The sequence below is a fragment of the Cyprinodon tularosa genome, unplaced genomic scaffold (assembly GCF_016077235.1).
Source record: "Cyprinodon tularosa strain WSP-4 unplaced genomic scaffold, ASM1607723v1 ctg359, whole genome shotgun sequence".
NCBI lineage: Eukaryota > Metazoa > Chordata > Actinopteri > Cyprinodontiformes > Cyprinodontidae > Cyprinodon > Cyprinodon tularosa.
Window position 1 is genome coordinate 1,050,563 of NW_024039073.1, and position 26,175 is coordinate 1,076,737.

The 26,175-nt window shown below is 38.6% G+C and overlaps 1 protein-coding gene across 1 annotated transcript; it reads right to left on the minus strand.

Annotated features, from left to right (window-relative positions):
* Positions 1-10,332: 10,332 nt before the first annotated feature.
* si:dkey-174i8.1 (arylsulfatase I) lies at positions 10,333-14,278 on the minus strand. The gene is made up of 3 exons (XM_038295769.1): positions 13,824-14,278; positions 12,664-12,996; positions 10,333-12,150 (listed from the first exon to the last, which is right to left on the minus strand). The coding sequence occupies exons 1-3, from the start codon at positions 14,138-14,140 to the stop codon at positions 11,067-11,069; spliced, it is 1,734 nt and encodes a 577-aa protein (XP_038151697.1). The 5' UTR covers positions 14,141-14,278; the 3' UTR covers positions 10,333-11,066.
* Positions 14,279-26,175: the final 11,897 nt, after the last annotated feature.

A 26,175-nucleotide genomic window follows, 5' to 3' on the forward strand; every position in this document is an offset into this window, starting at 1 on the left:
AGAACCAGGTACTTAAATGACATGTCCTTGTTGCTGTATAGCACCTCCAAGGGTCACTATAGTATGATAAAGTTCTGTGGACCAAGATCAGAAACCTAGACTCGATTAAGAGGAGTAGGATAAAACTTAAGATAAATAAGAGACACAGACCAGAGAGTAAAGTTTAAATGCCGGCTTGTTATTGAACATATGGACAAAAGACAATGACTTACATTTAACATTTATTTTGGAATAAATCCCTTTTTGTGTTAAACCTTCTTAGTTTAATTTTAGGATATTTAATTCCTTTTGGGTCCTATCAATATAGGTTGCAACCTTTAGCTATTTTAATCTTCAGTTCAAGGTAGTTCAAGGTATTTCTCTATTTAACTCTTTTATTAATGAGTTTAGTTCTATTTATCTCAACTCTTTTAGTTTAGTATAGGTATCATTGAATTTAGACAAAATGTTGTTTTAGCATTTGGAACCAAACAATGAATAAAGAAAATAAAATACAGTCAAACTGTTACAAAACTCAAAATATTCAGCAAAAGACTGAACAAGTCTGTATTCCACAGAATAAAGTCTCTTCCTTCCGATTCTGCTTGTTTTTCTTTCTCTGAATTATCAGTCCAATGTTATCCACCTGGATCCACTAGTTTGGTGGAAGATCCTACCAGTTCAGATGTAAACCATGAAACATCCAGCAGGGGGTGCAATCCTGGCTCATGCACAGTTCACACTGTGTCCATAGGGTGGCTCGCCATCTTGAATCTTCCAATTTCCAAATCCAGTGTCTAATCAACAATCCTTCATCCCAACCTAAGTTGGCCAAGTCCCGTTTAATCCAGTACACAAACCATCAATACAGAGTCCGGTTGCTTTGCAAAACACCAGTAGCTCAAAACCGACAAACAAAAAAAATATCTTCTCTGGAGTGAAAACAAAAATACCTTCGTTGGAGTTAAAAACAAAAGTATCTTCTTTGGAGTACCAAAAATGTACTTTTCAGGTTTAGACTCAATTCCTCCACTTGCTTCTCTGCTAATTTTAATGCAGCACTTTGCGTGTGTCTCACCAACATGGGGAATTCCCGCAACGATCTGATTGGATGTAAGTTGCTGCAGAGGCTTTAGAACAAAATCCCCTTCCTAATAGAAATCTACATGGGTTTCAACCATTTAATAATGTAAATAATTATTTTGAATGTTTGTTTGTTTTGTTTTTTAATCAAATAATATACAGTAAAATGAAATAAAACTTTTTAGATATTTTTAGATATATTTTACCATATGAACTAATTTATTGACTTTTTATCTTAAGCATTTATTGTTGTTTTTATTAACACTTTGGTGGCTCTGTTAACCTCTGGGTTACACCCTCCCCCCTTAACTCTATGCAAGTCCCTTTTGCATATTGCATAGTTAAACAACTTTTACTTCGTGCACTTCAATGGAACTGGTGACAGCTTCGCTTATACTTTGGAAGAGAGACTGTACGATGTTTATGAGGGGGTTACCCAACTGAGGGTAGGTTAACTGCTTGGGTATCTTTCTCTCTCTGTTTGACCTTCTGACACTTTGCTCCATGTCAGTGTCCTTGATTTCTGTGCCATTTTCATTCACAGGCTCATCTTGGTTTGGTTCCCTACCCTTTGTCTCATTTGTAATTGCTTCGCTTGGGTCAGTGTCTTCTTCAGTTGTTGGAATTTGGATTTCTCCTTCCTTTGCAAACTCAGGTAAGTTATCCACTTCAGGTAGACTTACATTTCCAGTTTCTTTTCCACAATCTGGTAAGTTTCCATGATCAGGTGTTTTGTCATTATCGGTTGGTTTGTCACATTCAGTTAATCTGTCATAATCAGGTACATTTAAAAGCTCTGATTCCTTCACATCCTCTGGAGCACTATCAGGGTTCATTACAGGTTCTGGGACTGACTTGGGCTCAACAGCAGGACTTTGGTGAGTTTGGGGAGGAATTACTATTCTGTACTCCTCCACAGACCTTAAGATTTCTTTTGAAGGACCTGGGGGGTAATACGGTAAGTAGTCGTCATCTTCCTCAGAATTGTAATCATGCTCAGGTTCATCAGTATCAGTTGCCGGATGTTGACGTGTGCTGGGCCTGCACGGCTTTTCTTTAACAGCAGGGGGAGTATCAGTAAGAGTTGGCAGGAACCCGCAGGGCAACAAGAGATCTCTATGAAGAGTTCTGGTGGGACCATCTTGGTTCTCAGGCTTGACTGTATACACAGGTAAGTTGTGTTTCTGGCTGACAACAACATAAACTGTGGACTCCCATTTGTCAGCTAGCTTGTTTTTACCTCTGATCCTGACATTCTTAACAAGCACACGATCACCAACATCAAGGACAGATTCAGTCACATATTTGTCATATCTGACTTTGTTTCGCTCAGCAACTTTGGCAGCATTCCTTGTAGCCAACTGATAGCTCTCTTGAAGATGAGTTTTTAGGGCTTTGACATACTGTGAGTGAGATTGTTGCTGACGTTGGTTCAGTGGAACATTGAAGGCAAGGTCAATAGGTAGTCTGGGCTGCCTACCAAACATTAACTCATATGGTGAGTAACCTGTACTGTCATGTTTGGTGCAATTATATGCATGCACAAGGGGTTTAACATAGTCATGCCAATGTTTCTTGTTTTCTTCCTTGAGGGTACCCAGCATGTTTAATAGCGTCCTATTAAACCTTTCAACAGGGTTTCCCCTTGGGTGATAGGGTGACGTTCTGACTTTTTGAATCCCTGCAAGGTTGCAAAGCTCTTTGATTGTTTTGGATTCAAAGTCTGCACCTTGATCACTGTGAATCTTTTCTGGAAAACCATAATGAATTATGAAGTTTTCCCACAAGGCTTTGGCTACAGTTTTAGCCTTTTGGTTCGGAGTGGTAATTGCAACTGCATATTTTGTAAAGAAGTCTGTCATGACTAAGACATCTTTAATGTTACTGCGGTCTGGTTCAATAGTCAGAAAGTCGATGCAAAGCAACTCAAGGGGTCGGGTTACTTGAATATTTACAAGGGGCGCTGCTTTTTCGGGCAGTGTTTTTCTGCAAACGCATCTGTGACACTTTTTGACTTTTTGTTCGACGTCCAAGGCCATTTTTGGCCAGAAGAATCTGGATCTGGCTAGGTCAAGAGTTCGGTCCATACCGAGATGACCCATGTCATCGTGAAGACTTTTTAGAACTATATTTTTCAAGCTTTCAGGAAGAACGAGTTGGAATGAGGTTTCATCACCCACTTGTCTTTTCCTGTACAGAATCCCATTTTGCAACTCAAGTTTGTTTAGTTCACGGAGAAGGATTGGAAGGTATGGGATTTCTTTTCGTACAGAAGGCGGAATTGTTTCACCTGTTTCTATTTGATGTATGATTTCATTTATGGCAGGATCATTTCTTTGTTTTTGCTTCATCTCATCTTCTGAAAGACTTGGAATGACTGGGAAACCATCACACTGATTAAAAATATCTGGAACAGCTTGAGCGGACATGGACAAGGACGTTACGAGAGGACAGGTAAGAGCGTTATTGTCAGTATCAAAAGGCTGGAGAACTATGTGTTTTTCACAGATTGCACTGACAGCATCTTCAGGGACGTGAACGAAGGGATCGGTACCAGGTAAGTGGTGTTTGACAAACTGGCAGATTCGTTCTTGTTCTTTCAGGGAGACAGAATCATTGACTGGCTCTGGATGGGGACGACGAGACAACCCATCTGCATCTAAGTTTAGCTTGCCGGCCCTGTACTGAAGCTGGAAGTCAAAGCAAGACAAGGCAGACAGCCAGCGGTAACTTGTCGCATCTAACTTTGCTGTAGTTAAAATGTATGTTAGAGGATTACTGTCTGTTATCACTGTGAAAGGACTACCGTAGAGATAGTCACAAAACTTTTCCACAACTGCCCACTTGAGTGCTAAGAACTCAAGTTTGTGAGCCGGATATCGCGTTTCGCTTTTAGACAGTCCTCTACTCGCATACGCGATTACGCGCATCTCTCCCTCCTGCTTTTGATACAGGGCTGCCCCTAGCCCTGTCGTGCTTGCGTCTGTGTGAAGCACGTAAGGAAGTTTAGGGTTGGCGAACCCTAAAACGGGAGCGGTTGTGAGTTTGTCTATTATTGATACAAATGCTTCTTGGCAACTTTCACTCCACCTTTCATTGAAAGGAGATTTTGGCTCAAAGTACTGAGCACTGTCTGTTTTGAGGGTGCGGCTCTTTCTAAGCGGTGGATAACCAGCGGTAAGGTTTGTCAGGGGTTTCACGATCTTCGAGAAATCTTTGATAAACCGCCTGTAATATCCAGCGAAACCTAAAAATGAGCGTAACTCTTTTAGATTCCTGGGACTTGGCCATGTTTTGAGAGCAGCCACTTTCTCTGGGTCTGTTTCAACACCACGTTGGGAGACGATGTGCCCTAAGTACCTTACAGAAGTTTGAAAGAAGCAACATTTTTCAAGTGATGATTTCAAACCATACTCCCTGAGATGGCTAAGGACGCGAAGAAGACGGGTTTCGTGTTGCTCGAGGGTTTCAGAGAACACTATAAGGTCGTCTAAATACACCAAGACTTCCTTTAAGTTAATGTCCCCCATGCACTTCTCCATCAGCCTTTGAAATGTGCTGGGCGCGTTAGTTATGCCCTGAGGCATGCGGTTGAACTCAAAGAAACCCAGGGGGCATACAAAGGCTGTTTTGTGCTTGTCTTTCTCATCAACCTCGATCTGATAGTATCCGCTCTTGAGATCAAGGACCGAGAACCACTTGGATCCGGTGAGTGCAGAAAAGGCCTCCTCTAAGTTAGGGAGAGCATAGGCGTCTTTTATCGTGTTGAGGTTCAATTTGCGATAATCTATACAAAGTCTAACATCACCATTTTTCTTCCTTACCACTACTATTGGCGAGGAAAATGGAGACTCGGACTCTCGGATTACGCCAGCTTCACTTAGTTCCTGCAAATGTCTGCGAACAGCATCAAGATCTTGTGGTCTTATTGGACGTGGTCTATGTTTAAAGGGTGTCTCATCACTCAATTTTATCTGATGCTTTACTTTGTTTGTGCATCCAAAATCTGTGTCATTTTTCGTGAAAACCTCTGGCATTTCACTGAGCTTTTGCATTATTCTGTTTTTCCATGCCATTGGGACTGGGGAGTCTGCAAAGTTCAGGTCCAACTGCACAGGATTATTCGATTCAGAGTTTAAAGACTCCTTAGACTTTTGGGTTTGACTTGCTGATACCACTTCTTGGATTGTGTGAAGTTCAGCAATGACACTTTTAGCAGGAATGACAATATCATGATTGCTTTCATTGCGCAGCACAATGGGGAGCTTTTGAGCTTTGTCTGGAATGGTAAGTAAACAGTTTGAGACAAGAACTCCACCGGGCAAAGAAGATGTGGAAGGCGACTCAGCAACAACCCACTTGTCAGGTGTTTTAGTGTGTACATGGACTAACCCTTCTAAAACTCGACTTTTTCCTGCTGGAATGACTTCAGACTCTTTTCCTGATGTGACAAGACCAAAAGTACTGTTTTCTTTCTGTTTTTGTCTCTGTTGTAACACATTGAGTACAACTTTGGAACCATAAGGTAAGGCATGGGCATCTGTATTGGTCTGGGACAAACATTCATAAACAGTGTCTAATGTGTTGGTGCCAATTAATAGGGAAGACTGGATGTTGGAGCGGGTATCAGGGACAACTAATGCAAAAGTGGACACACTAATCTCAGAACCAAAGCAATCCTTTGGGAAGGTAATATCAACACCAATGTAGCCTGAATAAGGAACATTTGCCCCATTGGCAGCCTCAATTTCAAGCAACTCATTTATTGGATGAATTTCAAGATTAGGAAGATTATTGTCATAGAATGATTGGGACACTGTGGTCACTTGAGACCCTGTATCGAGAAGGCAGTTGACAATTTGGTTGTTAATTAGTACTTGAGCTGTGTACTTGGCTCCAATTAAGCCTTTGGGGAGATTCACAGTTGCAGATTTGTTGTAGAATGAGCGCTTTTTGGTTTTGCATCTTTGGTTGGGACTGGTTTTATCAGAAGCACCCATTTGTCCCACAATGAGGGCTGGTTTTAGTTTAACGACTGGTCTTGGTTGTTTTGTTTGTCCCACTGCATTTGTTTGTCTTTTAACTGTTGTCGTTTCTTGGCAACGAAAGATGGATCTGGATCATTGGGGCAAGCGGAAACTATATGACCGTCTTCGCCACATTGAAAACAATACCAGGGCTTTGGTCTGTTTTTGGTAACTGGGGTTGTTGGTTGCATTTTTTCAGCTTTAGGTGTTGGCTTTGTCTTGGCTTTGTCTTTTGGTGAGTCACCTTTCTTTTTGTGAGAGCTCTGTGGTTTTAGTTTGGCAAGATGACTTTGTAGTTCAGCAATCTGCGCTTTTAGTTCTTTGACAATGTTGTTTGGGGGAGTTACTGTTTCAGTTTTATGTGACTTAATCTTTGTGAATTGTCCCTGTAGTTCAGTTATTTGTGCTCTCATTTCAGTGAGGTCATTGCACATTGCGGGCTCTGAGGCATCAGTGATTGCATCCATGGCGTGTGAGGCGACTTTTGATCTGGTTGAAGCGAAATGTTGTTTCATTCTACTTTCTTTTGCAGTGTTTTTATCTTCTTCTACTCTTAATTGCAATAGTAGCTCTGCAAATGGGGGCGGATTTTCTTTCTTTCTCTCTAGCTGAAGATCTGCTAGGAGAGAGTTATTCCAACATCGGCGACAGAATTGGCGCAAAAGGTGTCTGTCTACCTCACTTTCTGAAACACCACCTCTTTTCTGAGCTTTAACAAGAGCTGTATGTAAACGATGGAGATACTGTGATGGCTTTTCACCTATATCCTGGAGCGTGCTAAGGAATTTAGCAAAAAGCTCATCCCCATCTTCTACTGTGCCAAATGCTGAATTAAGCAGCTCAATGTATGCAGAAGGCAAAGCTTTTGGCCCTAATGGTTTGATCACATGTGCTGCAGGTGGCACTAGACTGTCAAAAATCTTTCGGGAGCGCTGTAAATCAGACAGATCTGGGTCTTGGAGAAGGAGCTCCACACTGTTACGCCATGTGTCAAAGTCTACCTCGTGATTAGGACAAGGAAGTTTGCCTGAGAACGGTCTAAGACGGAAAGAGCCACTTGTTTGAGAAACAGAGGACTCACTTCGAACTATATGCTCAACAACAACTTTTTGCACCTCTGGATGAGTTATAAAGCTCTGGGGAATGTACGATGCTTGAGTTTGTTGTGTTGGCTGGACATGTTCAATTTTGTTTGTATTCAAGTTGGTTTCAGTTACTTTCTCATGTTCACTTACAACTTCAGTAATTTTGTGGTTTTGTGTTTCTTGTGAGGATTCCCCAATTTCAGTTTTGTCAGTAACACTTGTGATTTTCTGGCCACATTTTGAAAGATGTTCTTGTAGAACTGCTTCAAATGGTTGACCTGCTAGCCTGGATAGCCTGGATATTTTCTGCAGTTCGTAGAAGAAATTGAGGGTTGCGTGGTTGGTAACTGTTTCCATGTACTCATTTGAGAGAGACCTTATTTGATACTTCACGTTCTGACTTTCAAGAGTATAAGGCAGCATGGGTTCAAGGGCTGTCAAGGCATCTTCACTTGAATACTCAACAATAACTTTGTTGTGATGTGAAGAATGTTTATCATCAATCTTTATCATTCTCAGTATGCGCCCATACTTCTTAAGGAAGTCAATCAAGTGTTCATCAAGGTTTTCTCCAGTAATCCCACTGATAATAACAGAGTTTGGGATTTCAACATTTTCTTTGTCGACAATGTCCATTTTTTTTCTGCCGGGCTTGGCCTATTTTAGTGTATGGGTCAAAATAATGTTTTTCCACTCCTCCTGGCTGGCTCGCCACTTCTATAGCACCTCCAAGGGTCACTATAGTATGATAAAGTTCTGTGGACCAAGATCAGAAACCTAGACTCGATTAAGAGGAGTAGGATAAAACTTAAGATAAATAAGAGACACAGACCAGAGAGTAAAGTTTAAATGCCGGCTTGTTATTGAACATATGGACAAAAGACAATGACTTACATTTAACATTTATTTTGGAATAAATCCCTTTTTGTGTTAAACCTTCTTAGTTTAATTTTAGGATATTTAATTCCTTTTGGGTCCTATCAATATAGGTTGCAACCTTTAGCTATTTTAATCTTCAGTTCAAGGTAGTTCAAGGTATTTCTCTATTTAACTCTTTTATTAATGAGTTTAGTTCTATTTATCTCAACTCTTTTAGTTTAGTATAGGTATCATTGAATTTAGACAAAATGTTGTTTTAGCATTTGGAACCAAACAATGAATAAAGAAAATAAAATACAGTCAAACTGTTACAAAACTCAAAATATTCAGCAAAAGACTGAACAAGTCTGTATTCCACCAAATAAAGTCTCTTCCTTCCGATTCTGCTTGTTTTTCTTTCTCTGAATTATCAGTCCAATGTTATCCACCTGGATCCACTAGTTTGGTGGAAGATCCTACCAGTTCAGATGTAAACCATGAAACATCCAGCAGGGGGTGCAATCCTGGCTCATGCACAGTTCACACTGTGTCCATAGGGTGGCTCGCCATCTTGAATCTTCCAATTTCCAAATCCAGTGTCTAATCAACAATCCTTCATCCCAACCTAAGTTGGCCAAGTCCCGTTTAATCCAGTACACAAACCATCAATACAGAGTCCGGTTGCTTTGCAAAACACCAGTAGCTCAAAACCGACAAACAAAAAAAATATCTTCTCTGGAGTGAAAACAAAAATACCTTCGTTGGAGTTAAAAACAAAAGTATCTTCTTTGGAGTACCAAAAATGTACTTTTCAGGTTTAGACTCAATTCCTCCACTTGCTTCTCTGCTAATTTTAATGCAGCACTTTGCGTGTGTCTCACCAACATGGGGAATTCCCGCAACGATCTGATTGGATGTAAGTTGCTGCAGAGGCTTTAGAACAAAATGCCCTTCCTAATAGAAATCTACATGGGTTTCAACCATTTAATAATGTAAATAATTATTTTGAATATTTGTTTGTTTTGTTTTTTAATCAAATAATATACAGTAAAATGAAATAAAACTTTTTAGATATTTTTAGATATATTTTACCATATGAACTAATTTATTGACTTTTTATCTTAAGCATTTATTGTTGTTTTTATTAACACTTTGGTGGCTCTGTTAACCTCTGGGTTACAGCTGCACTCACAAGTTTTCTCTTGATCTACCAATTAATTGTCAACCTAAATAACTTGATCAGTTTATTCTTAATAATATATATATATTTTGCTAAATATTTTCTTTTCTGCCTAAGAATCAGATTTTATCTGCTGCCACCTTCAGCTATTCTATTTTTGAAATAATGTTACATAGATGGGGGAACTGAATGCCAAAGGACATCTTCCATCTCCATATCTTACAATAACAGCTGTCACAATACCCTAGCAGCTTTATTTGCCATGATAATTTAGTCTTTTGTGTATTTAAACTATGGATATGTATTTGTAGGCAGGGGCGATCAAGGGGGCCCTGCGTTTGAAGTTACAGCTGGTATTTCTGGCACTGCATTGGCTGCTTTTCGCAATCAATGCATTATTTATTAAGACTGAGAAGTTCTCTTTAAATCTGCTCCATGTGGGTTTCCATTTGGATGAGAACACCGTATAGTAAATGTCACGATTTGGTGTTGGATTGATGTCCCAAAAGCAGAGGCAAGTTGGCAGAGGTGAATTTTGGTGGGTTTAATGAGGTTTACAGGTACGGAGGCAGGAATCAAAGATCCAACAAAAATAACAACGAACCAGAACCAAGGAGACATCAGGGGAAACCAAACTCTAGGAGCCAGGGAGAGACAAGGTAAGCAGACAGGCGTTAGACGAGGATCCAGCAAACAGGAACTGAAGAGGGAGGGCTTTTAAAGGGGACAGAGACAAAGAGAGGGCTAACGAGAGGATTGAAAACAGGTGAGGACAGAGCAGAAAACAGAGCTAGGAAAAGAGGACACAAGAGGGCAGCAGAGGACAACAAATGGAAAACCTGGAAGACAGGAACTAACAAAAAAACAACAAAATAATAATTAAACACTAAAACAAGAAGCAAAGTAAAACTGAATACTCTAAATAAACATAACAAAACCGAGACTGTGACAGTACAGCTAATAATTTTTTTTTTGTCTGTTTTTTACTACTAGTTTTGCCCCTAGAATTGGCCAGAGTCCAATGTGGGATCAATTTGTGCTTTTCTTTTTCTTGAAATTATACACCATTGAATCTTCAGTCACACTTTACAAATTCTTAATAAAAACAAATACAACCTGATTGAGCAGAATACATTTTATTACTTCCTAAGGAAAATTAATACATTTTTATTTTAATACCATCTGTGAAGGTAATGGCGCCTGTAGAGTTAAACACCTATCCCTGCATCATGCCTTTATACACACCTAGAAACACACACCTTCACAGACAAACACAAACCACACTAATGCAACTAAACAGAGCATCAAAAGATTTCATAGACTACTCTGGCACCTGCTGCACTTTAGGTATATTACTTGCTACATCTCTATATAGGCTACATATGTCTCTGCCAAGAGTTTTTATTTACATTTTTTCTGCAAGGGTGCTTAATATGTTATGCTTGTCATGTTATGATTGGTTTTTATTGGTCTCTAAAGGGGATATTTATTTTTTATTTTGTTTTTAATGTTCAATTATGAGTGTTTTGTTTACACTTAATTTTTACATGTTTTAAATTATTTAGTACAAACATTATGTATGTGCTATTAGCCAGTTTTTCCCCCCACAAATTGTCACGGTGGTTATATGTACAGTAAAGTAAATATACAGCAAACTTTTCATTACTGTGAAAAATCTTAAACTGTTTATTATTTTAGGTTTGCTGAATGGTAATTGTAACTTTGACCAAAATTACCTCATAAAACTAGAAGGAACTTGCTAGGTTGGTGGTTTACATGTGAATAAATGTGAAAAAGTTCAGTTTGTGTAAATTCCTTTTGCTAGGCATAACATTTATGAACCTGAGAGAACATTTAGAAAATGTTTTTTCTTTCAAGACGTGACCCCACTTTTTTGAAGAGGGCTTTTAATTTGCATAATTTACAATGTTTAAACTTTACAGTCTTTTCCTTTTTGCCTTCTTCAACCCTTGTATCTTCTTTCCAGCTCTCTTGGCCCAGCCAGGGACTCCACACTCCACCATGTAGTTCTGGATCAGCCATTGGATCATCTGGTGGGTTCTTTGCCATTACAGCTGTGTGGTTATACTCTGCCAGCCTGAGCAATAGATGTTTTACCACCCTTGGTCGAATCTCAGCAAGGTCAAACCTCTCGTACGGGTCCGCACTGATGTTAAACAGCCACACTGACTTCCCCAGCCTATTACGTTGCTTCTCCAATTTCTGCCACCGTTCTCGGCCAGCGGGAAGAGCCTGTGGTGGTATCCAGTCTCCATCACCCACATTTCCTGTCAATAACTTCCAGTCACCCACTCTTAGTGCGGCTCTAACAGCGGTGTCCCAAATCCCGAACCCATTGAGTACCACTGCTTTGTCATATGGCTCCCCAGGTTTCCTTGACACAGGATCGATGTTGAAAAGGATTTCCTTACGAGGGCAGGGTAAGCCCTCATTGATGCTTCCCCAGACGTTATGGCCATCTAGATCATGGTAGGATTGCAGGTCCCCTGCAAGCCTAAGCAATGTAGGATACCAGTCAGAAACATGGATCAGTGCTTTACTAACAATTCCTTTCCTCTTTAGAAGGGGACTATGGACAAACCCGACAGCCCTGATGCCGCCCTCCCAGTAAGTCCCTTTCCCTCCTCTAAGTGGCCAGTTGCTTCCGCCTGATAGCGGCTGTCCTCCATTATCAGATGAGTAGATCAGCACAGAGTTTTGATAAAGCCCACTAGCCTTCATCTCTTTTACCATCGGTGCTACCCCGTCATCCAAGCAGCTTAGCATGGCTGCATAGTGACGCCTTTGACGATTGCTGTGTGTTTTATAGTGGTGCAAGAAAAGGTCTGGTGCCTGTAGGGGGGTATGTGCAGCCTGGAGGGACAAGTAGAGGAAGAGCGGTGTGCTGGAGTTGTGGTTCTGCAAAATCTTCTTCACTCTGGATTGAAAAAAGGAACGTTGTAAGATTAAAGATGCAATGTCTTACAATATATATATATATGTGTTTATGTTTGGCTGTGTTACAAATACAAGCTCTAATCTATTCTAATAAAGAAATAGAAATTCATAGTGGTTTAATGAAAGTAAAGTATTGGTATGCTTTGGTACTCAATCCCGTTTACCCCAGTATCCCTAAATGAAAACTAACCAACACATCAACCTTAACACACTGTCACCTATCTGAAAAATAGTGATAGGAGTAACATGCTATCCCTCTACAAGGGGAGGAAGCTGGTCACCCTTTGCCATAAAAAAAAGTAAAAATTTTTGTTCCACATAAAAAATTTTCTAAAATTTGTGACTCCTGTTATTCAGTGACATCAAAAAACATTTTCAAAGATGTGGTTTTAACTAAAAGTTAAGAATTAGAAGTTTAAGAGATATGTATAGATTTGCAAGCAATTGTTATTGCTTTAATTCATCTTAATGGATGAAATAATTTATTCCTCACCTCTCAATGTAAAGCAGGGTAGAGTAGTTGCCTCTCATCTCCCAGGCAGGCCTGTTCCCGTCATGCAAGTCAAATCCACAAGCTTCAGCCCCATCGCAGCTCTGATAGGAGAAGTGGTCTCCACTGCCTGTCAGGGTTCCAAGGAAACTTTGAAATCCACGTTGTGTGGGCAGGCAGTCTGGCCTAGAGAATCCCAGGTGCCATTTCCCAACCATGTGTGTGGCGTATCCAGCACCAGCCAGACGTTCAGGTAGAGTGGGAATGTCTGCAGGTAAACAGAGCGGCTGGCGAGGTCGGATGACTGAATGCTGGAGACCAGTGTGAATTTGATAACTGCAAGCACAGCGATATTGTATTAGTAGATTGAACTCATGCACTTCATTTCTTAAAGTACATCTAACCAGTTAAAATCAGTTTAGGGTTAATTTCTGACTGCTTTAATGTTTCATTTTAGTCATTTACTCTAATTGCAAAATTGGACTAACAACAGAATCCATGCATAAATACCTACATGTACTGAATTATTTGATATCATATTCTGAGCTTTTTAATGTTTTATATTTTTCAGAGGAAAGAAAATTACACGTCATTACTAACATTTCTTACAACTAAAAATTATGTGTTTGTATTTAGATCACCAGAGTCTACACCCAATCAGTCCTTTATAAAGCTGTTTTCACGGCAAATAGAGCCATAAGTCTTTTAGGTTAGGTCTACCAGCTTTGCACATATAGAGACTGAAGTTTTTACAAAATAGCCAGATGGGTTGAATGTAGGTTTTGTTTATGTCTAGGGTCATTGTTCTGCAGTCTCAGTTGTGGTTTCAATTCTTTCACAGCCTTTAACAGCTTTTCCCTCCCTTTACTGTCCCAGTGGATCAAAAACATACCCACTAATGTCTTACTACGGGACTGGGTTACAAGGTGATATGCAGGTTTACTTTCAGCTACACACATGTACTGTAGTTTGCATCTAGTTTGCAGCTAGACACGCAAACAAATAGTCTCACAGGGCAATTTGAATTCATAACTTTGAATTCATTTAAGAAACAAAACAGGAAATCAGTTGCACAAGACGATTGTTTGTGCATGGTGTAAACTGTTAAAAATAATTTTTATAGGAAAATAAACTTAATTAGAAGATAAGAACTTCTGCCTCACCGTCCTGTCATGAGCTGACTACGAGAGGGTGAGCAGATAGGCTGGACATAATAGTTTTCCAATTTGACACCTTCTGCTGCAAGCCGGTCCAGCGCAGGAGTGTGGATGTCTGAGCCGTGATACCCAATGTCTCCATAACCTTGGTCGTCCACCATGATGAAGATAAGGTGAGGGGGTCTGGGTTGACCGTTCTCCTCTGTATCCACTTTGCCATCTAATTCACAAAAGCATCCAACACCTCCAAGCAAGATTATACTGGTCCCAAGGAAAAGAACAGAGAGGAATGCTTTCCTGATGCCCTCAAATAGTCTGAGCATTACTGAAGTTAGGTATTTTCTCAATTATTTACGTAACTTTGACAGAATTATTTCATCTAAAAACTAATTTTAAATAAACTGCACATCCAGAAAGTGCATTCATGAGTCCTCTTTGTAATTTCAGGATGAGTCGGATGGGAGTTTTATTGAAAATTCTGCAGTGGGTGGAGGAAAACTGCTACCTTTGTAAACAGAGAAACTGGCAAAGGTTGATGTTTGAAAAAGGGAGACTTACTTTTTTGCATAACCCTGCAACATTCCTATGGAGGTTAGAGGGGCCTATCTAACAGGCACAACTCTGGGAAGTTGAATATCTACTGTTGCACATGCTTTAGCTGTTCAAGCATGTAAGATTTTTACATTTAGATTAACTCTATAACTATCTCCTCCCTCTCCTACAGCACAACGTTTTTGTATGCTGTCTGTAGTTGTTGATCTCCAATTTTATAGATCAATTGTGAGGTTTGAAGCTCTGCCAGATGAAATAATTTAAGCAAGCAGAAAACAAAGAATAAATGAATAATGGATTAGCATTATCATGATTGTAACCCTTACCGTGAATAGTGGTTTAGTGTTGTGCTATAGGTGTTACCCCATACTTCAACACAATGGCTCAGGTAAGGTAAAATCAGTGTACAGTAAAAATGTGTAATGCTTTATAGTTCAGTGAATGATTTGCTTTACTAAGATGATTCTAGATAATCTAGTTTGGGCATGTTTGATATGGTGCTTCCAGCACATTTGTTTTAGTCCACAATCACATCTAAGAAATATAGATTTGTTTTACATATTCCATCTGTACCCCACCAAATGTTTACTTTCACATATATATTTCATTTATAAATTCCAAATTTTCATTTCATTTTATTCATCCAAGGTTCAAAGACAATTTAGCAGGTACTTTTTTTTTCACTTTTTCATGTGATATCATCCAATAGCAGCTGCAAGCTCTCACCTGTACAGAAAATGTTTGTATTATTTGCAAATAAAACAAACTACTTCTTAACAGGAGCATATGTTAAGAAATAACTAACAATAGAAAACAGTAACAAGAACAAAGGGGAAGACAAGGATTCAGGAGAAAATGAAAAAAGAGTAAATACAGAGAAAGAGTTTATATGCCAAACAGATCAAAGACTGGATCAACTCATTGGGAGCAGGTGTGGACTAAAGTAACTAGAAGGGAGCTCGGGGAAAGGAGAGTGACACAAGAGGGCAACAGAGAGTAACAAAGAAAAACAACAGGGTTTAAATATAACTTGAAAAGAAATTAAATGACAATAAATAGAAATGAAACTAAAGACTTTGAAAATCCAGAATAACATAAATCAAAGTAGGTTTTAGGTTAGGTCTCTGCCAGCTTTGCACATATAGAAACTGAAGTTTTTGCAAATTAGCTGGATGGATTGAATGTAGGTTTTGTTTATGTCTATGGTCATTGTTCTGCAGTCTCTGTTGTGATTTCAATTCTTTTACATCCTTTAACAGCTTTTCTCTCCCTTTACTGTCCCTGTGGATCAAAAACATACCCACTAATGTCTTACTTTGGGACTGGGTTACAAGGTGATATGGATATTTACTTTTCAGCTACACACACATGCTGTAGTTTGCATGTAGATTGCAGCTAGGCACTCAAACAAGTAGTCTCACAGTGCAATTTGAATTCATAACTTTATTTTCTAATGACTTAGAAAATACAGAACATAAATCAAAGTAACTGAAAATCCAAAGTGAAAACTTGATCATTGCATTTCTCGCAATCCAAAAAACATCACTATTAGTGTATCTGGTGTATCTACATTGCCCTTAGTTTTGTATGTTTCTGTTTAGACCTGCAATGGACTGGTAATCTGTCCATTGTGTACCTCTCTGTCAGAAGGCTTAGAATGTAGGACCCGAATTTAGACTAGGCAGACAGTGATAACTTCAAAGGCGTTTATTGAAAAAGCTGTGTGCGGCTGCTCGACAGCTGAGGCGGGCTCACTGGAAACGCTGCAGGGATGGAGACTCAGGTCAGTGACTTCAGAACTCAAACAGAGAACGACAATGAGCATGAAAGTCACCAACCTGCCAAAGTTCAGTCTGAGCTCATACGAAGGAGTGAAGTCCAGAGGAGAGGTACTCCGCAGTTTGAAACTGAGCCGGTACCAGAGATCCAGAAGAGAAGAGGAGCAGCGAACTGCAGCAGCCAGAACACACAGAGGAACCCAGGAGACAAGAAGGGCAAATCCAAGCCATGGTCAGGAGATAGTTCCAAGGTCAACAACAGGCAGAATCCAGGTAACAGTCCGAAAACACAAGACAGGCCAAAACAGAGCAGAACACGGGAGGCCAAAACTCAGAAGTTCAGGGGCAGGAACAAGTCAGGATCAGGCAGAACTAAAAACATACAGGAACGCTAGAATTAGTCTTGCTCGAATAATCTTGCACCAATAGCTGGGAACCGGTGGCATAAGTAAGTTGCAGAAACAGGTGGATTGGATGATAGATAATGAGCATAGGCCAGAGCAAAGCAAATAAGAGAAAAAGGAGTAAAACCCAGCCTATGGTGCCAAGATTATGACACCTTGTCTTTTGTCCATAGACTGCTGGAGATTCTGCAAATCTTATGGAAAAACAATAGAATATGGAAAAATTGCTCTTTGTGTGAATAATTTCCTAAAACATATTTTCCATTTAAATGAAAACCAAAGGGCGTTCATATAAAAAGCTATTTCATATTTGGTTTATTTTCAGATAATTCCACTTTGGTAGTGAGCCTTTAGCTTCAGCCTCCAGCACCAACTACTCTGGATTTGCACAAAGCAAAACCAAGATACCAAGACAGTTTTAGGCTATGATTTAAACTACTTCAACAAATCTTTCTTAAAACAACTACTTTTAAATTTTTTTTCCATGGAAATATTGCTCAATATGTAAGCATAATTCTTACCAATGACTTTTATTTAATTCTACACGGGCCTGCCATTCCCACTAAAGAGCCACATATAGCATTTCCACTTTAACAGCCCGCACCGTAAATTTAAAATGATTGCCCACATCCATAATGGAAATCAAATAATCCCTGTCATTTTTCTCTTGTGGCTTTGTTCTACACAATTAATAGAGTTACCTGATGAGAACTGCCTCCCACACTGCCTGGGACATTGAAACTTAACAGGGAAGCATCAGGCATTGTGATGAGAATATGTATCGACCACTGGCCGTCTCCCTCCCATTATGCTTAGAGGAAATCAATGTCTCAGATGTGAGTCCATTTCCTTCGTTGGAGAAGCAAATTCATGCTGCCTGACCCTGAGGGAAATTTTACAGGCTTTTTCTCACTTAAGTGAGAGTGGGAGATCGGGAAAGACAACGTTATGCAAGACTAAGATGTTGGGAAATGTGAGGGAACATAATAGGAATGCACGACATAAAAAAACAGGAAACAGGAGATATAAAGGGATTGTAAAAGCTGGTCATAGGCGCACAAAATGTAAACAAAAAGACAAAAGGACTAGTCAAATGTTCTTGCTGTATTTTAGTATATTTGTGTAAATATAAGGGAAATGTAGGGTCACATGAGCTGCTGTATAGGGTCTTGTATATAATGAAAAGGGATATATGCCCTCTTAAAGTATAAAGAAATCAAGGGATAGTTCTTTTTAAAAAACTGCCTAAAAGGACAAAGAAACATTGTTATGGCCTATGTAATCCGTCCTGCAGAACATGTTTATTAAAAGCTCACGATAAGGGTTTGAGCTAGAAATAGAGCATATTTTTACTCTTAAAGGACCTTTAAAATCTGACAAAAATAATGTCATTCTTCCAGATCACAGCACAGGGAAGGACTTCAATTTATGAATTAATGAATAACCATAGTGGGTGCTTGGATGTTTTTCATTGTTTATTAGTTTTGGAAAAGGTAGTGCTCTGGAACAGAGGGGTGTGATTTATTCATGACGATGACTGAATGAGTCACTCGATCTAGAGGCACTCAGAGGCTTCACTAAAGGTGAGTAAAACTGTTTGTGCCCTTCTGGAAAAATAACTCCAGCTTTTTTAGCCACAGTGCAACACTTAAAGCTCTTTGTTATGTTAAACATAAATTGTGGGAATCTTTGTATCCTAAACTGTACTAAGATGACCCTTGATTTCTTAAAATGCAGCATCCAGAAAACCATTGTATTTTTCTTCATTTTGACACATCAAAAGCACAAACCTTGAAAATTTAATTGCTTCTTCCAATAAAACTGTATATGTATGTGTCTCTTTTAGGACTGCCCTGCCTTTTTTTTTTTTTCCAATTTGGCTCCAACTTTTATTAGATTGCACACAGTGTGATGCTCCCCTTTAGGACTTGCAGGTTCCCTTCACATCTCCAGACTGATCTTCAAAAAAATAAAATAAAGGTGCTAAAACGTTTGTACAAGAGAAAAAGAAAACACACATGCAAGAACTAGAAATGTTAAAGGTGATCTACGATTGCATGCACTGTTGATAGACAAAAGAAAAGTAAATAAGAAAAATTGCATGATACTGGTGATTTGGGGGTTGAAGTTCTGAGTAATGGAAATGGAGGTACTAATAATAATTATGAAAATGAATAATAATGATAGTAATTATGAATAATGTTTAAAGTGCACTTTAAATCCAAGTGCTTCGATCAAAAAATTTAACTATTTTAAAGTTGAATTAAAAATATCAAATAGCAGTCATAAAACCTGGGAAAGCTGACGACCAACTCCCAAGTGTTCTGGTTTTGTTTAGGCTGGGGTCAGTTTCACGAAGCATGTTAAACAAGTTCAGATTCAAATCCGCAACTCTAAATTGATCTAGCCTAAACTCGGGAACTCTGAGTGTTCTGTTTCACAACGGCTGCTAACAATTAGTTCAATACATTTTATCTGGTCCACTCAGAGTTAAGCACATGCTTATAAAAAGCCAATATCAGTGCAGCACCGATTCGATGACTTTACATATTTTATTTGGCTTTTCTGACATTATCAGCTTGAATAAAAATATATTTATAATATCTGACAAACATTTTTTTCATAGAAAATAATACAAATGCTGACCAGTAATATTAGGAATATGGAGATCTGAAATTGAATTGCTTTGACAAACATAGATCTGTCCAGTAAAGCACATTCAAATGAAATTACTGTTAATTAAAAACACTTATCATTTATTTAAAAGTATGTAATAAATTTATACTTAAATTACTTTCCATTTGTATTCTGAATTAGACCCGACTTCCCCTTTAAGGACCCAGGTAATGTGGCTGATGATTTTCAGGTGCCCGCACCTGCAGCCAATGACCCAATCTCTGCAGCACCTCCAGGAGAAGCCCTCTCTTGACAGTCTTTTTAACACCTATAATTGCATTTAAATAACTGACATTTCTGCATTTAGTTGTATTTACTCTAATGTGTTCACAGTTATTCTTGTGGTTAATGTTTGTGAGTTACTGTAGCTTCAGTATTTGTTGCTCCTTCCCCTGCAGCATTTTCAGTAAATATGACTCACCTGATCCTTGTCTTGGCTTGCTTTTCCCTCCATGTGTACCCACACTCATTCTCCAGTCTTTTTGTGGTGCCTCCAGACCTTCTGCATTAATCGGGATATTTTGCAAAGCTGTCTTCTTTATATTTGCCCTTTCAGTCCTAATGACAACTGCCTTTAGTGAAATAGGTACATTTTCAAGAAACAGCAACATGCACATACAGTATTTGAGTATCAGTTGTGGTAAATATATGCAAACAGCAGAATAAGAGAACATGATGTAGAGGACTACCTTGAAGATGCCTACTATGGATTTTTTGCAGCCTTTGTCCTGTTTTTCTCCTTTCTGTTACAAGTTCAACTTTAAATTTAAGTATAGAATTAAATCAATGTCCGAGAGGAAAAGTTAATTGTCTACTGTATAAGAAACCCAGATCTGGATTTTTTGGGAAAAAACTCGTCAGCCTAGTACTACATTAGCCATGCTTTGAATCTTTTAATTTCAATCTCTCAATTTAGTTTATGTCACCAATATGGTCAGATTATTGGGAAGGGTAAGTTATACTGTAACTATCGATGTACTGTAAGAAAGAGTGCACGATAGGTGCATTAATGAACTGATGAATGTAGTAGTGGTAAAATTAAGTGCTAATATATTAATAGGTTATTAGTGCTACATTACAGGTTGTTGGTGTAATGCATTCTGACCGCAGTTAGTTTGAATAACCTGTAGAATAATTCCTTCGCACAGCTTGGGTGCCTGCTGCTAAAGAGGGTCCTTAAGGCTTCCACTGTCTCACAGAGAGGGTAAGAGAGTTTTTCCATGATTGATGTCAGTTTAGCTGCCATCTTCCTTGTCATGCATTCTGCCATTGGTTGGTGTTTTTTGGACAGGGTGGCTGTTTTTCTTCCTCCTGCTCTGCTCCACTATTCTGACTGCTTAACATAATTTCTTACTGCTGCCCAATTAACAAGTTGTTTCACAGAGAAATCTGCCTATCAATACCTCCCTCTCTCAGCCAGTCTCCGCCAGATTGTCTCCCTGCCTGCATGAGGTTATTTCCAGTGCTTGTGTGCATTCCTGTGTTTCCCCTAATTTAGGTCTCTGGTCAAGACCTAAACTCCCTCAGCCAGCCACCAACCTCTTCAGCTTACCTCCAGTCTGTCTGCCAACCACCAGAACAGTTCATCATATCCTCACCACTCAATAAAATGTTTAAGAACAACTCTATTTCTGGTTTAATTATTAGTTTCTATGTCAAACTCACGAACATGTGATCCATGATGACAGTCCAAGATTTAGCCCACTCTTCTGATTAGATTATTAAATCCTGGTATCCCTGTTGGAGCTTCAGCATTCCCGGGCAAAGAAAATATCATTGAAGACTTTATAGCACAACACAGTAAAAAATAAAACAGTTTTCCACAAACCAAAAGACTTTAGACTTTCTCAACAGGTGAAGATGACTTTGACTTTCTTGTAAAAGACATCTGTGTCGCATGTCCTGTCAGCTTGTTGCTGAGGTAAAAGTAGATATTTCTACTTTGCCACAATCTCAATGTCCAAACCCCAAATGCACACTGGTGCAATTTAAGGAGCCTTCCTACTGAAATCGATCACCACCTTCTTTGTCTTGCAGGCGTTAATACTCAGGCTCCTCACTTTTCACAAGACAGCAAAGACAGTGATGACCTGCCTGTACTAATACTGGTCCCCCTCTGGCACACATTCAACTATGGCTGCATCTTCTGAGATCGTCTATGTAGCTGTATTTTGATCCAAATGTGATGTGAAGTTTAAGGTTTAGATTTATTTATTTATTTTACATGGATGGTGTACATTAGAAAGCATTCCTGCAAATACACCAGAATTAGCCAAAAGGCTATTTTTCATCTGTTGTCACTGGACAGATCTTAAAATTCTCTACTTAAAAAAAACAACAGTAAGAATTTTACAATGAAAAATACAAATATAAAAAGAAATACAAAATAACTATAACTCTTCAAAACTGTTTTAAAAACACAGAATAAATGTTCTCTGGACTGCAGATTTTAGGTTAATAAAATAAAATAAAACATTTAAACTATGTGTGTGTGTATATATATATATATATATATATATATATATATATATATATATATATATATATATATATATCAGTGGTGTCAAAAGTACACACATTTGTTACTTAAGTAGAAGTATAGATATTGCAGTTTATCAACTTTACCTTTTACTCAAGTAAAAGTGAAAAAGTATGTGCTCCAAAAACTACTTAACGTATAAAGTAACCTTTACAAAAAAACAACCAGATGCCACTATATATATTGAAAGCTCAATTTTTCAACTATTTTAAAACATTTCTTTGAGATAGAGCCAAGGATAAGGGAGGTCTTATTGGTCTCCGTCTCCCGATACGCTCTCACCTGTATCCGACCTTTCAGACATTTCAAACTCTTTTTTTTTATCCGACATTGTAGCATGGGATAGACCAGGGGTGCTCAAGTCCAGTCCTCAAGAGCTACCTCCCTGTAGCTTTTAGACGCATCTCTACTCTAGCACACCTGAATCTAACACCTCAATTCCCTCATTTAGCTCAGCAGAGGCGTGGTAACGAGCCACTCATTTGATTCAGGTGTGTTAAAAATGGTTGCATCAAAAAGTTGCAGGATAGTAGCTCTCAAGGACTGGACTTGAGCACCCATTGCATAGACAATTCACGTTTGCAGTTTGAAGAACACCCGCTTGCTTCTGATAATTTCCTTTAGCTAACCAATGAGTGTTTGGGTTATATGACTCATCCAATTACACTAGTTTTCACTAGATGTTGATTGCGCGAATGATCTGCATTGGATGGCACACATGACGTGAAATGAATATTTATAAACATTAAACCGAAGCTAAGAGTAACCGGTAACGGTTGTTTTAAAAATGTAAGGAATAGAAAGTACAGATACTTGTGTGAAAATCTAATGAGTAGAAGTCAGAAGTAGGAAGAAAATTAAGTAATGGAGGAAAGTATAGATACCTAAAAAGTGTACTTAAGTACAGTAACAAAGTATTTGTACTTCATTACTTGAGATCTCTGAGCCCTCTGATATATATACATACATATATATATATATATATATATATATATATATATATATATATATATATATATATATATATATATATATATATATATATATATATATATATATATATATATATATATATATATATATATAAAAGGCTCTGCAAAGGCTCTTTTACCAAATGCACTTTTACTCAGCGGAACAACACAGTCTCCTCTAGCCGACCCGTGTGTTACTGTCTATGTGTTCCTGATCTTTACAAACTGCCTGACTTTTAAAAAGTAAAAAAAAAAAAGAAGAAAATGCAAATTAGAAATGTCCATCCATTGACGTGAATTAATGAGGCCTTGCAAAGTGTAATGTTTCTATTTGTCCATGCTTGGCTGTATTAAACATGAAATTAGCAAGCAAACAGAGACCACGGATCAGTGATGGAATGAGGTTTTAATAAAAGTGCAAGGCTAGTTTTACTCACTTAATCATGTCAGTTAGTATTGCCATAGTTCATGCCATCCTGAAACATCAAGAGAGAAGTTTGATTATATGTTGCATTCAAGACGCCAGCATCGCCGGAAACAGCCGATCAGTCATGTGAGGTAAATATTTACTACATCAGAACACAAAAATGTGTAGCCTTTTAAAACTTTCAGAATTACATGAACTGATTCAAATGTTGCTGTTTCCATCAAGCTCTTTTGATGTGATAATTTGAAATTAACTAGAAAAAGGTTGATGGAATCACATCTACCCTGGCAGCTGTCTGAGTTGCACTAATGTCAGATGTGTAAATTGTTAAACATAAAACCAAAGGCACATGCTGTAGACTGTTGGTGAAGTAGCTGGGTCCTTTAATCCCTCAGTCTGATCTTCGACCTGCCTCCTGTCTGCTCTGTGCTGCACCACATAAATAAGATATGTATTGTAATTGTTTTGCATATAGCTTGATATGTAAGAAAGAAAAAGAGAGAAAGGATGAAACCTTTGTTTAATGTTCTAATAAAACTGTTAATAGGTATTTTTCTTTATTTAAGAATTTCTTGAATTAGCAATGAATAGAATTACTGGAATTAATGTTCACAGCTCTTTTACAAAACATGTAATCTAAAACTTGGGTAGGCAAAGAGTCTTGAGATGTATCTGTCTCCTCTAAGATAGATAGCTGAGCCTCAGAGATCACACAGACATCACCACTCCCATCAGACCTGAAGGTGACACTGACAGAGACCTTAGCCCGGCTGCCCCTCAAATACTTGAGGATCGTCTTCCAGACAGCAGAAACTCTATCCACTCCCTATTCTCCTCTCCTCACTCTGTGATGGGTGGACAGAGATTAGGCTGAGTGGGCAGGGGGGACAACTCACATCAAAGGAGACTCCGAAAGTTAAGAAGCGGGTGCCAATGTGTCAGAATAATGAATGTTGAGGAAACGTTTTTTTTTTACATTGGATTTAAGTCCCATTCATTTTACTTTGTTTGACATTTCCCCCTCAGAACAGCATGCTAGATGCAATAAAATAATGCCATTGATCAATTTCTCATGTATACCAAGCTACAGACATCATAGGGTGACACCCTAAGGATTAGAAGAGTACTGCAAGTAAAATTTCCATAAGAGAACCTAGTTCATTAATTTTGTCTGACCTATCAGCACTGGGTGGTTTTACAGTGTGGGGCCTCACACATTTTAGAAATTGATCACAGGTGAACCTTTTGTAAACCCTGCATCATTTCCCTCCACTTTACATTTCACACTACTTTGTGTTGGTTTATCAAGTAAAATGTCATCAAAATACATAGAACTTAATGTGTGTAAAATTTTAAGGCTATATAAAAATATTGTGGTGCACTGTATGTATCCAGTTTCAGTTGAGAACATTTCAGAAGTCAGACTTGGAAAGTCAGAGGACTCCATCAAAAAGAATATAGATTTAATTTGTCTGCAAGTCTTAAAAAGGGTGGTGAAAATTGCACCAATAAGCTGTTTACTTCATACAGCTAATGTTATCTTTCCTGTCTAAGATACTGTTTCTATGACTGAGTATGATTCTTCCATGTTTAATAAGCAAGGAACGTTGCCATTGGTTACTTTTGTAAAGAGCACTTTAACAAGTAACACACGCCACTTATGCAAATCTGAATAGAGTAGGCTCAGTTTGGGTATCACATTGTTCCAGAAGTATAAAAAAAAAACTGGTTTGGTTTACAGTAGCCCTTTCCCACCGGCCAAAAAGGCCGTTTAAATTAGAGAACATTGGCTTTTAGTTGCAGCAGGAACGGCTGACTGACCCAGGTCAAAACCAGACCAGGGTCGACCCTCTAATTTATGTGACACCATTGACCGCAACATAAGGACAACAACATACCGCACCAGTTGCGTCTGATCTAACAAGCCAAAACATCTCGCTTCCATTTAATAAACATGGTGCGGCACAGGTACGAGAGATTCTAAACCAAACAAAGAACACTGACTATACCATGGCTCACTTTGATGTTGCCCTCCATTTTTGACTTGACTGATTTTTGTTGCATTGGTGACATCATCAACAGTAACACAGCATGATGGCATCTCCAGACACGCAGTTGGTGGGGGAACAGAGGCCACACACATTGCCTGTGGGGGTCAAACCTGGCCTTTTTTTGCATATGGGAAGGGAGCCAAATGCCAACTGTTAGAGGGTTGACTCATGTTTGAAAAACCCGCTAATTTCAGTAGGAAGAGTCTCCAATCAATCTGCTGTGCAAGACACTGATGATAAAAGTCTAAATATTTTTTTTCAGAGTACCAAATAAAGTGTTACCCTACCCTAAGGTTTTCCCACCTAACTAAATTTAATCTGCATTTTTTTAGGGGGGCTCCATACACAGCAGCATGGTATTATTTATTTTTTTTCTTGTATCATATGTTTAGCATTTTTTTTTACTTTTAAGTCTACGTTTATTTTGTTGTGGGAGCAAAAACGGTTGAAATCAGACATAGATTAACTGTTAAGAGGGACTTTAACATCCTATCAAAACTTTTCCTTTGGTCAGTTGCATTCACCTATAGTTACCATGATAGCTTGAGTTCCACCCTGCTGAGGAGCAAAATAAAAGCCAGGTTCTAGATGGGTTTTTCACAGAAATATTAAGACTATAAAAACTGGCTTATAACTCAGTGATTTACTTCTTGTTAGTCTGATTGTGATCCAGATTCATTCAGACTGTGAACCAAAATAATAAACTCAGAGAGTAAGGCAAAGGATAATTCCTGAGTTACAAACTCCAGTTCACTTTTTATTTGTCTAAACCTAAAGTTATCATGTTCAACGGAAAGTGGTATAAACTATATATGAGGATACACCAAAAAAGACATATATAAAGGGGTCGCTTAAGTTTAAATTATCTTAATATCTCTATACCTTCTAAACCATAGCTACAGCTTTACCTGTTAAGTCTCAGTTTTCACTGTTGGGGCAGCTGATCAGTCAATAATGCTG